At 37.3% G+C, this 13711-nt stretch overlaps 1 protein-coding gene across 5 annotated transcripts in view; it reads right to left on the bottom strand.

Moving 5' to 3' along the window:
* Positions 1-5404: 5404 nt before the first annotated feature.
* LOC120330831 (peripheral plasma membrane protein CASK-like) overlaps positions 5405-13711 on the bottom strand; it is a 69885-nt gene continuing 61578 nt past the window's right edge. For 3 of the 5 annotated variants that reach the window (XM_078114559.1, XM_078114558.1, XM_078114561.1), the window contains 4 exons: positions 13314-13397; positions 12582-12608; positions 11982-12098; positions 5405-10201 (listed from right to left, as the gene is read on the bottom strand). In XM_078114559.1, the coding sequence (XP_077970685.1) occupies positions 10142-10201; positions 11982-12098; positions 12582-12608; positions 13314-13397 (288 nt within the window). In that variant the 3' untranslated portion in view covers positions 5405-10141. The remainder of the gene's footprint in view (positions 10202-11981; positions 12099-12581; positions 12609-13313; positions 13398-13711) is intronic. The other 2 variants (XM_078114560.1, XM_078114562.1) reach the window with 1 other exon arrangement.

Raw genomic sequence — 13711 nt, 5'->3', positions numbered from 1 at the left:
TCACAGGAGTCGCTTGGCCGGTCTCCGAACTCGAAATATGACTAAATTAAGGAAAATTGGAATAAAATTATGGCCTAACCCTAACCTGGTAACATACTATGTTTCAGTGTTCGCTATCTTGGTTCACATACTTCGAGAGTACCTTTTCAGCAACATTTACCTCCATTGCTTTAAACCTCAAGGGTTTAAGACAGGGGTCGGCAACCTACGGCCGCGGAGCAATATAATCCGTCCCGCGACGCTTCACTGAATTATAGTAACAAATTATAGCTGTTTTGTCGATTATATTCTTTAGGCAAAAGAATTTACGTGTAGACTAAATTATAATATAACGTAACAAGTATATAATTCACAATTACTCGTTTAATGAGCTTATAATTTAATTATAATTTAGACAAACAACAAAACGCAGAAAAGTTGATGCTAAGTGCAAATGGTTTGATGACGCAAAAAATATTGAAATGGTCAGTCTTCGCGCGCTGCTTGAAATTTAACTTCTGATCTGTGTGAAAAGTGTGATTCATCGGTCATCCATTCGATTTTTAACTTTCTAAAAATATGTGCGGCCCGCCAATGACTTTAATTTTGGCCCGCGAGCGACAAAAGGTTGCCGACCCCTGGTTTAATATCAAGGGCAGTGGCTTTCCGTGACACATCTAATGCATCATCGGTAAATCGCGAGCAGCGTCATTTTTGAGGGAGTCATAAAATCATAAAAAAATAGAAATCTGCTATTTAGGTTTATTACAGAAATTAAAGCGTGTTGTTCTTCACCTCAAAAATTGATGACTTGAGCAAATGGTTTTAAAACAAGAGAAAGCTGCGCATGATCTCTCAGTCACTGGCTTTTGGAGCAATAGTTTGGACAGCACTCGGTTTCGCCATATTCTCGTCACTCAGTATGGCCATTACAGTCCACTGCATTTCAGTGAGACGCTCGACCATGACGAATGTGCTATTCCATCTGGTCCTGATAGGGCTGGGCATTTTCGAATACCCGATGATTTCAGAATCGAATCGAATACTTGGAAGATATATAATTGTATGTAACTTTCTTATTGTATTAGGTCCTCCCGACACATGAATCACTGAAAACATAGATTACATAACTCAGGCATTGATTGCTGATCGTTCACACACAATAACAAACACGTTTTCATCAATAACTCACTACAAAAAAGAGTCCTATGTCAGAATTGCGTTGAAACAATATGGCACTTAGTACCATTACAGTCCACTGCATTTCGGTTAGACGCTCGACCTTGACGAATGTGCTATTCCATCTGGTACTGGGCATTTTCGAATACCCGATGATTTCAGACGTTACGTTATTACGGGCACACGTTATTTCTCATGTTTTAAACTATTTTAAAGGTTTTGCTTGCTCTCCAGAATTCACTATTCCTGATTTGCGTGTGTTATGGAGTTTTCAGAATAAACTATCTATCTACCAACCAGGGTAGATGCTTGAACGCCTTGGGACAAAAAGGAAACTGTCGGGAGAAGGCTCACGTAGCTCAATATTTCACCAAAGGTATTGAACGGGGCGGGATTACCCATTATATATACGCTTTGGCAGGGGCGGATTATGCCCCTTTGATGCCCTAAGCACTGGAGACTTTGGTGCCCCCTCATGTGTAATTTAATTATAAAAACAATGAACCACATAAGTGTATTATCCAATAAACGTAATCACAATCAACAGTAAATAAAACAACTTTTACGAACATTTTTAGGTTTTTTAACTGGTATATATAGCCGATATATATATCGGACAACACGCAATATCGGGTCGATATATCAGTTGAGTTCTAATCCTGAGGGAGTGTGACAATAAAGATTCATGCCTCCAGTCTCAACGTGAATCGAAATACCAAAGGCTACAAGTCACAATTGTAGTTTGAAGTTTTACCGGTACCTAGTAGTTTAACTCAGGGTGGTTCAAGGTTGCTAGGTTGAAGGACCGCAAAAACTTCAGAGGAGGTCTCGCGGACCGCAAGTCGGAGAAAACACAAAAGTTATCGAAATATCGCGAGTTTACGTACTTTTGATTTAATAAACAACGAGAGTTTACCGTTCTAATCAGGCTATTAATATCTTGCATGGGTGGCGTTCTTTTAAAGAAGATATATAAAGCCTTCAGTTATTTCCCGAGAATTAACGTTGTATTTTCCGCATTTCGCGTTTAATGTCGCTTCAAATTATATTCTTTCGAGACAGATATTACTTGAATTCATACCAGACACTGTGTGATGGGCAAGGAAATACGTTTCCACCGTGTTTTCCTTATGTCAAGTCAACTTTCCTGTGACACTCATTTTATTACGAATTGTCATATTTGAGTAATTTAAAAACTTGCAGCGTGAGCAAGCTTAGTGCCATCGTCAAATACCAACCAAGTCCGTCCAAGTTGGTATTTCGGGACCTTGCTAAAAAAAAAACTGGATTGCGCGGCGTTAATTGGGCTCTGCGTTTCGTCACTACTGTCAGATGGCTCACGCTTAAAAACAGAGGCGTGTTTTCACTAGGATAAAGGCTCAAAGCGTTAGAAAAAAGGGTTTAAATCTCGGGATCCCAACCACTGTTGGAATAGCTGAAAAATCTCAAAAACGTTCTTCCATTAGATACAAATATACGCTGAAATTGTTAGATGAGCCGCACAGAATGATCAGCATGACAGGGTTTGGACCACCTTGGGCCTGGTCTATCTGTTCAAAAAACTCCCGACTTTGCTGACCACTAGATCGTTGAAATGCGATCGTGAAACCGCCACATAGTGTAAATAGTTCATTGGTCCAATTGTTGAGGAGAAAAATATTCTTTTCAAATCAAAAGTGCAGCAACAAGGAGAATACTTGGAAGAAAACACAATTTGAGAAAACGACTCATAGGCCCATTTCGTGTCAAGTAAATAAGTTTCAGTGTTTCTTTTTAATAAAGAAGGTTAATATGATACTTGAAGACAAACAAGAAGCGAACATTTTGATGTTTGAGTCGTCTGGTGAACTCGTAATATTCTAATAAACACCGATAAACTATATAGATTTCTGTGGTTCCCCCATTTGCTTGGTGCCCTAAGCACGTGCTAACATTGTTTAATGGTTGATCCAGCTCTGCGCTTTGGGATTATCCACGTGGTTCATTTGCTCTCCTGTTTTTTTTCTGAATTTCTGTCCCTTGTGTTTATCTTATGCATTATAATTTTGTTGAACCATTGAGGAGCTCACAAGCTTAAATTTCCGCCGAGCTTTTTTGAACTGCCGCCCTGTGTGCGTCTTGTGGCGGATTATTTTGTTATCGGACGGAGTAGTTTAACAAGAATACATATGTAGGCGCTCCCGTAGTATTCGTACCGCGGACAACCTGACCATAGTATGTGTACCAGGGGTTAGGGTTAGTGCGCCATCTTGTTACGAATACTACGGAAGCCCCTTCATATGCATATAGCTTTTGACGTGTTAATCGTTGCTTGCAACTCTTCCAGCAAAACTCTTTCTACTCCATATAAACACGCGACATTTGAGCAAACTTCAAACTACTTTACTTCGATACAAATCACGGAGCATTCGTAGGAAACTTTGACTTAATTGATAATAAATACGACAAGAATGATTTTATGATTCAAGGAAATTTAATTTCTGCTTTACGTGGGCTTGCGTTTTCGCACGTTGATAACAATAACGGGGATGAATGTTTGATAAAGCGGGGAGTGGGCTATTTTTAGGCTTTCCATACGGTCCCGCTTTTTATCGTCATGTCCCGCCATTCCGACAAGTCAGTCAAAATTCCCGCTTTGGCGTTCAGCCCTCCAGCATACTACACGCACATGTTCTCAATACTGTTGTTTCTGTGTAGCGCAACGCTAGCCTACTTACTGAAGGTGAATGCGTGATTTTGTTTGTTTCGTTGTTTCCCGCTAACATTGTTAGCAAACGTATTGCATGTAAAACCAATACTAATTAGTCTAAATTCGAAATATTTGTACCGCTATTGTTGACGTCAATTCCTTTCTATTTTTCGAACTGAACCCGATATTTGGACAAAGAATATGCGCATGAATTCTCGATGACAATATGGTCAATGAAGACAGCCGGGATAGCTTCAAATGTAGGCCTATGTAGTAAAATCGGAAAATGTAAAGTTACAAAATCACAGCTAAGGGGTCATTGTCTTTAGAGGCGTCCCACTTTGAAGTCACGAAAATATGGTAACCCTAGCTGTTTTCTCTCAATGCTCTAAATCGCTGAATGAAGCCCTAGCCATGAATGAAGATGAGATAAAATTTTTCTCGCTTTTAAAACTTGCCCAAAATTATGTTCCGAGTCGGTTAAGTCTCTGTGATGGTTATTAGAGTGTTGTGTGTAATTGTTTTTTTACTGTTTGAATGAAATATACATGACTTGATATCCCGAACCTTTGAAAATGTGACTCCAAACGATTCTATGCAGAGCGTACAAGCTACATACAAGGCTCTGGAGCCCAGTTGAACTTTATCGCTGTTAAACACTGACCCACACATTACGAGTCACTCACTGTTAACTCGTTTAAGGGGGAAACAGGATGTCGCTGCATGATAACCATCTTTGGTTTTCGGCGACTTTCATTTAAGTCTGTGCAATTATTATTCCTCGAAATTTTTTTTTATTTCTGGTTGCAAAATATGAACTTGACTGTACTAACGCGGTTTGAGGCTCTTTTCAGGGTTTCCTCACTTAGCCAAAATCCATTTTGCGTGCAGTTTTGTCAACGGATCGAAATAGGGATATCTGTATGTTATTTATGTCTTTATATGTGACACCGTTATTAACAAGAAAACGTTGAGTCACAAAAACATTGGTTTTCCAAGTTCTAATAGGTTATGGATCTCTAGGCATACCAGGTAGCCATTTTACAGAATGTGGTCAATTTGAAATAACGAACAAAAACTGATGAGGGAGGCTGAGTGGGCGCCAGATACTTTATCAAAGCTACTTGCGAAAAACACATTGCTTGAAGATAAACATATGAAGTTCTTTTAAATTTTTGATTGTGGAAGAATCTATTTTTGGTGCTCCCATAGTATTCGTACCAAGATGGCGCACAACCTGAATGTTTACCAGGTTAGGGCTAGTAGGTCATCTTGGTACGAATACTAAGAGAGCGCCCTATTTTTTGCTAGAGGGCTATTCATTACTTTTGTCTTTTTCATAACTTTGCGTGGGCCGATTATTTTGATTTCGGAAGGAAAAAGATCTTTAGACCGTATTTCATGAAAGTTACGAGGCAACTTTAAAAACCTGAAGCAACAAATATTTACGAGCGAAGATGGAGTGAACGCCACAGCCTGAATGCTAGAATAACAGATGTAAATTTAATGACGATTCTTGATATTTCTCTGGAACTCCCCCCAGTCAACAACACGCGATCAATTATTAAATAATCTATTGAATCAATTTCATCAAAACAGAAAAAAAAATCACACAATTCAGGATCCTATACATGAAAATGGCGGAATGACAGAAAAGTACTGAAACCCTCATTTTCTGAAAGAAAAATGAAGGAATAAATGAAAAAGCAATGAAAATCAGATTTTCTTCACATAAACCAAAGGAGGAGAGGAAAGCATATTAGATTGTTTTAATCATGATCACCGCTCATCCTATTACAAATGTTTATCGAGGAGAGAAAAGTTAAGACTTTTCTATCATTTGGCAAGCCATGCCCATTTGACTAGTCTTTTTCTACAGAAAAGGGGAGGAAAATTGGGTGATTCCCCAGGATTTTTTTTTGCCCTTTGCAGAAATAAACAAATGAAATACCCTGAAAATCACTATTCCTATCAAAAAATCCAAGAAAACCGTAAAATACAGCAGAATTTCATTTTTTATTGGAAAATAATGACAATTAATCATTTCGACTGAATCAGCATAATCCTGTCAGCACCTTCATTCTATACAGCGGCAGTCATTGGGAGTCAAATAAAATAAAAAGTATGAAAGATTTAAGGATTTGAGAATATATGAATTCTAATTGTTGTCAGCATTTCGCTGTGATGGCAATTCGTTCAAGCATAGCCATATTTATTACTATTTTGAATAAATTCTGAATTAACAATTGCGCACACGGGATATCATATACATTCTGATGAGAGCTCAAGTCAGGACATCAGGAACACCCTGTATATCAGGATGCATTTCAAATGATGTCGTTACACTTGCAGACTTATGAACACTTTATTCAGATCAAATTATTCTGCCAGGTGTTATTCTAAGAAATGTCTCATTTGAACATTTAGTTTTACTGGCAGAATTATGAACACTTTATTCAGATCAAATTATTCTGCCAGCTTTTATTATAATATAAACTGGACATTCACACAATATTCATAACAGTAATCTTATCTTATAGGAACAAATCTATGGTTCACTGCCGTAAATATTATCATATATTGTGCGATAAATATCAACAACGTTATTAAATATTCAAAACAAAGAATTATTTGGATCCTTATTATCAGTACGAAGTATATGACATGAGCAAATGATTTGGCAAATAAAAGGAAAGTCATGATCGCACTTGATCAGCATATAAATTGGGTATTGTCAATTACTGGAAAGAGAGAAAAGGCAGGTAGGCGAAAATAGGTTGTGCGCCTTAAAACATGGCCCGGTGAATAATAACAGCGGTGCACAATAAGTAGGGTATTATTTGTATGTACAGTGTGTCCATAAGTTCCCTTTACAATTTGAATTTTGTTATGAAGTCTGCTTTCAATATATTTTAACCAGGTTTGTAGTTTTTAAATCAGTAATAAGTATTTTTACTTCACTTGATACATCTGTGAGCGACGAAACAATACATGATATCGATGAATTCTCTTTGCAATTTTAGGAATTTATAGACACCCCTTTATATCTGTATATACTAAATTGGTTTGACTAAAAGCCTGCTGGGATTAAGTTGGTTGGGAATAGGGCTGGGCATTTTCGAATACCTGATGATTTCAGCAGAATCGAAACAAATATTTTTTCGAATTGAATCTCGAATACCGGTACTTGGGGTTATATGCTACTTTTTTATTGTAATTGGTCCTGTTAACAAATGTATTACTGAAAACATGAATAAATACCTAAGACAGATTGCGGAGGTTCACACACAATGAAAAACACTTATTTATCATTAACTCACCACAGAAAATAGCATTATGTCAGAATTGTTTTGAAAAAATATGGCTTAAAATATTGGGTAATTCACCTCGACCAATGGCGGAAAGAAAAAACAAGATGGCGGCTATTCAAAATTTTGCTACGAACCGATTCGATTAATTTACCATTCGAATCGATTCGAAGTGCCCAGCCCTAGTTGGGAATCGGGAAAAATTGGGTTCTGTAACCATTTTCTATGACGATGTAGTTTCTTATCAGGTCATTTTTGGGTCTGAAAAAGTACACGTTGTAACTGCCAAAAATACTGCCCAAATTTTAATTTTTTCAAACAAAAGCCTGTCTTCTGCGGTACGCTATAGGTACTGTACTCTATTTGGCAAGGGAAGTACTTGTTTAATTGAAAAATTTCACATCATTTTTCTGTCTGGATGTTATTCAAACACGTTCGGCAATAATTTCACATCATATTTTTGTCTGACTTGACCGGTTTTCAAGGAAGTACGGCGTCTTCTTCCATAGACCCCCATTTCCTGCATTGGTCTCTTTCCAGTAATTATCAAAACCTCTGCAATCGCACATAATTATCGAAAAAAAAATGATACAACGAAATTTTAAACTAAAGAATTCTTATGAAGGATCAGGATGAGCTCAGTACATCTTTTGCTACTTTTTATAAAGACATAGACTCTGGTCAGTAATAACTAATAGGGAGACTTTGGTGCACTAAATGGATGATATGAAAGTTGATGCATGGTATGGGCTCAAAATTATTTGCTAATTTTCAATAATAAAAAAGTTAATTTGTACATTTTGGCCACTTTTTCCATAATAATATAGGTTAGATCTCATACATATGAAAGATAACACTGGATTGGGACGCTGGTCAATAATAACTAATAGGGAGACTTTGGTGCACGTAATGGTTATGATGAAATATCTTTAAATAGTACCTGCATGACATGGACTCAAATTTTTTTGTCACTTTTTTACTAATAATAATGTTAGATTTCTTATATTTGAAATAAAAAACAGTACATTAGATGGTCAGTGATAATAAGACGACCTTGGTTCACCTAATGGCTAATAAGATAAATACACAAATATACCAAGTTTTCAAAGATTATGGACTTGAATATTTTTGCTATTTTTTAATAATAATAATTGTTAGATTTCTTATATTTGAATAAAAAACAGTAGATAGGTTGATCAGTAATTATATAGAGACTTTGGTGCACCTAATGGCTGATTCGATAAACACATGAAGACAGCAAGGCATCGCAGATTATGAATTCAGAATTTTTTGCTATTTTTCAATAATCAAATAGATGTCAGATTTAATATATTTGATAAAAAAACAATAGATTGGCTGATCAGCAATAATAGGGAGACTTTGGTGCACTTAATGGCTAATATGAAAGATCTATAAATATTTGCAGATTTTGCATTTTCAGGTTCAGAATTAATAATAATAAGTTAAATTTCATGTTATTTATTGGATTATTAAGATGGTTATATTATATCTGAATCATGACATCAGTGGGGACTAATGGTGTCTTAAGTAAAGTCTGGCTTGTTATCGCAGACGTTTGAGTCTAGAGGAAGTAGAGGGTCAAAGGTCGCACCAGATTACACAGAGCATTTGGTACTCCCATAGTATGTGTACCAGGTTAGGGTTAGGCCATTATTTTATTCCGATCTTTCTTTTTTTAGTTCTATCACGAGTTCGGGGACTGTCTGTGTTAGCCAAGTGAATATACCCCCTGCCGATAAGTTTCCGTCCTCTTACACAACTTGATGTAAAGTAGGCGAACAAAATTAGTTACCTCCATATTGGTACACATACTTCTGGAGCGCCAAGAATTCTTGATGTCAGAGCCATATTTTTCAAAGTGGAGTTGATATTCTCGATTCCACAAATTCGTAGAAGATTTGGGTTCAAAGATCGTGGCTACTACTTCACGCCGAGTGCAACAAATTGGGTGACAATGACAAAACTTAGGATAAGATTTATCTTTTTATCCTGAGGGAGAGAAAAGGCCGATAAGATCGCTTAATAATATGGTGAACCACGGCCTCTCATTCAGTTACCAATCAATGTCGGGTAATGGAATTAGTTTGCCAGTTATTTGTATTCAGATGTATGGACTTACAAGAAACGTAGTATCTCTGTGCTTATTAATACCCGTTTGTCTTTTGCCTTCTTATGAGTAGCGGAGGTTACCTAGATACTGAAGGGTACTCTAGAACAGAGTTTCCCAAACTTTTTTGGGCGGCGGCCCCTGTTTGTAAATCTATTTTTGACGGACTCCCATCCTATGCCGTATCGATTCATGCACTTAACCAACGACGAAGGATAATGCGAATAAATCTCACGAAAATTTGAATTAATACATACTTAATGCAAACTTTGAATATTGGCAGGCTAATGGTAATTCGACAAGATTATGATCTATTTATATATGTTCCAGATCATTTCCATATAGTTACGAACCCCCTGTGAACTTATCACGAACCCCCAGGGGTCTGCTGACACCAGTTAGGGAAACCTTGCTCTAAAAAAGGAAAGCTATAGAAAAAAGAAAAGACCATTCCCTGGCTAAAAATAACAGTAACTTCCTTTGTATCAGTGGCTCTTCATCCTTATTAAAAACAGGAATGTGAAAAACATTAGTTAGTTGAAGATTATTTCCAATCATGTCCTGAAAATTCGCCGTATGATATTTCGCAGCATAGAAAAAAATCGCGAGGGCATTTTGTCTAAAAATAAGTATTTGTCATTAAAACTGTTAGGTTTATAGGGAGGGGTATGCTTTAAATAACGAAGGCGATTTTTCATCATCGATTTTTCCTATGCAGCTAAATTTGCTGCGACGTATTTTCTTGAACCATTTTCAATTTTTCCATTAAGCAATGAATTTAATTCCAGTCCTGACACTGGTAGCTGACACAAACAACATATATTGAATTACTTCTTATGCTCAAACAATCAGTTCTAATTAATAAACCCAGGATACTGGAACCCATTGTGGAGTTGTGCATACTTCGTCAATGGCTCTCTAAAAATAAAAAAATTTGATCAATTACTTATGAATGTGAGAGTGGTCTTCAACTGAGGTTCTGCGGCACTCTAGGGCTGCACCAGTACTAGAGTTATAGAAGTTTTAATTCAAATCTAAGGATCATTTGTTTGAATTTTGCCCAAATATGCTCTAATACCAAAGGTTTGCTACTATCAATTAACTAAACATTTGTTACTATCATGTCTGAAAACATATTTTAAACTTCAAATGCAATAGCAAACAAAATGTGAGAGGACAATTCTCAAATTCATGAACAGCAATGCCAAGCATCTATGCCGACCCGGCCAGGCGACTGTATTTTTGAGAAAAACTACAAAACTCAGCTACATGCACTATTCCACCATTAAAAATGTTTGATCAATTTTTTATGAATGTGAGGGGAGGACAGTGATCTTCAACCGGGATTCCTTACATTTAGATTTAATAGATAGTGTTTGAATATAATCAAATGCCTATTAGGTTAGCCCTTATTACACTTTAATAAATATCTTTCGTATATTCAAGCATTGTTATTATTAATGTATCCCTAATCCCACGTCACCCAAATATGGTCATAATTCTTGTGTATAATTCTTTCTTATACAATTCTCAATCATGATGGATCCTAATTCAATATCGCCCTGTTAGGGCTTAGTACTTTTGTGTGGTTGTACTTCACCATTACTCTCTTATATCGATGCACCTCCTCATTCAATGTCGCCCTATTAAGGTCAATTTTGGTGACAATTTTATATAAATTGTATCTTCAAATCTGGGCAGGAAAACAGGGGTGTAGACAGGAAATTTTCGAAGGTTGGGTTCTGAAATTTCTAATTGGGAGGTTTTGAAATTTGTAATTGCCAAAAGATTGCATTACTGGTAAAAATAGTTCCGCCTTTATTAGTCAGCGGTCGACAGTACAGTGAGCCCTGTTCGTACAGAAGCGGCCAAAAGCATTATACAAACTTCCGGTGCACAAAGTTTGATACACAAACGCCATGAAAATGTTTCCATGGAATTTTAAATACTCTTAAGTAGAGTCAAATCTGGGTCTGATCTTGATAAAGCGGGTGAGTTTTAATTTTGTAGATCGCAACAGCTAGCAAGCCGGCAAATATGGGTTTTCAAGGGTCTTGAGCAGAGGTTCTCAATCTTTATTGGCCGCGGGCCAAAATTAGAATCGGAAGGATGTTCGCGGGCCGGAAGAAACATGTTTGTTCGACTCGTAATGGCGCTTTATGTCGTATCACCTCAGAACTGGAATAGTTCGTTGGCAAAGTGGACAAATCGCTTAAGTTTGATTCCATTTAATACGAGTCTTGTCTATGTTTTTATTTGACATCTCGAACCTTTCTTACACGGATGAAAACTAAATTATTGCCCTAGGTAATCCTAATACCGGTACGTATAATTGTAATCAAATTTCTATGATAAAGACAAGCTTAAACTGTGATAATGACATAATAATTGGCGGTTTCTAGATTGCAAAAAAGTATAGAAACAAAATCTGTTTCACTATTCCACTTGATCTCGGCGGGCCATTTTAAATCGTTACGCGGGCCTGATTTGGCCCGCGGGCCGCGGTTTAAGAACCACTGGTCTTGAGTGTCTAAAAAGTGTTTCAAGCTACGAAAAATTGCAATGTATGATACGGAAAAATGTTTTTTTAACATCTCCAAATGACCCCCGAAACCCCACCCTTGGCTATGCCCCTGCTGAAATACACTGATTCAAATCAATATAAGTCTCAATTTTTTTGCCTGGGGAGGGGACTTACCCTTAATTTATCAATGGTATCATCTATATCATTATTCACAATTGTCAAATCAAAACATTGTTGATACGATTCCCGTAACGTTTCCGATTCGTTTTGAAGTCGAACAAGGCTTTCGTCCTGGAATAGATGAAAAGACATTGGTTGTCAACCAGGAAATTACTTGAGGCTTCAACCCCTTAAGGGAGTGGTTCTTCCTTTTTTGAAACCATTTTGTATGACTGAAAATACCGAAACTAGGAATATTTATAACTATCAGAAAAATAGTGGCATCTTACAGAAATAAAACATACATAGCTTTAGCAAACTTGCTGAGATTTGGGCGCTCAAGAAGTATGTGTACCAATATAGGGGTAACTAATTTTGTTCGCCTACTTTACATCAAGTTGTGTGAAGGGACTGAAACCTATGGGCAGGGGGTAGATTCACTTGGCTAACACAGACAGTCCCAGAACTCGTAATATGTTAAAATAAGGAAAATCGGAATAAAATTATGTGCTAACCCTAACATGGTACACATACTACGGGAGTACCAAGATTTAAGCTCATGTCTCTATGACGAAGAAAACCGATTTACTATGAAAAAAAAATTAATTCACTCACAGGTAAATGCTCACACCACGGTGGCAACTGTCTCCAGCAAAAAAAGAAAGTTCACAATTGTTCATATTTAATTAAGAAAACTGTGACCGCCAGTGTTCACTATCAGAAAATTATGAGTGCATAGGCGCCTCAAATAGCAAAAAACTGCACAAAACTTTAAAATTACTGTGCTCAGCCATTTCCGAAAACATATTTCACTTTGCAGAGAAAACTTCAAATGTATTATTAAGCAAAACACAAGAGAGCAATGTCAGGCACCTATGCCGATCCAGTTAGAGAACTGTATTTCATAAAAAACTACAGGCATATACCAGTGCTGCAGTGTGGCTCATCGTGCTAAGCGTTAGGAATACGTTCGTCACCGCATCACTGATTACTCTGCGGTTCGCTGGTTCAAATCCCATGCTGGGATAGTTATGTGCGACAGGATTGCTAGACTCCTTGCCGTCGTAGGGTGGTTCACGAACCGCTGGTCTGTTACGGCTTTCTCCACCATCAAGTCCATGCTTCCAAAAACAAACAACAGGTAACTGGTAATCCCATACTATCCATGGAATGGTAACCGAACGAGAGGCCGCAGTTCACCATATGATTAGGCCGTCTTATCGACTTTCCTCTCCCCCAGGATAAATATGTAAATCCTATCATACGACTGTTGCTTATTTAGTTAAATAAAAGATTATTCGGTTTTAGCCATCCCTGACCGAACCCATAAAAATATAGAAACGTTACCTCGCTTCCCCCAACATTGAGACTTGGTGCTTGGATGAAAACTACAAACGGAGCAAATTCAGCAGAACGAAGAATCTTCAGAGCCTGTGGGAGGAAAGTAGAAATGAGGAGTTTGGAATTTTTGCTTTTAATTTTTAATTTGCTGGAATCGAGGTCACATGCATACATTCACTCACAAATGAAGGAGATACAGCCTTCCCATAATTACTTGCGGATTTAATATGGCCCGCTGAACTTGAGTGAAATAGTTTAACATTTCTAGCCTTTGCAGGCGCTCCCCTCTCCCGGCAAATATCCTTCTGTTTCTAATTTTCGTTCAATCAACTTTGGGAACCACTGCTCTAAGCTTTAAGTTAAGGACTTGTTATATATACTTGTGCAAGACTATTTAAATACAA

This window comes from Styela clava, chromosome 7, assembly GCF_964204865.1.
Source record: "Styela clava chromosome 7, kaStyClav1.hap1.2, whole genome shotgun sequence".
NCBI classification, from domain to species: Eukaryota; Metazoa; Chordata; class Ascidiacea; order Stolidobranchia; family Styelidae; genus Styela; species Styela clava.
This window is presented reverse-complemented; position numbering and strand designations above follow the sequence as displayed.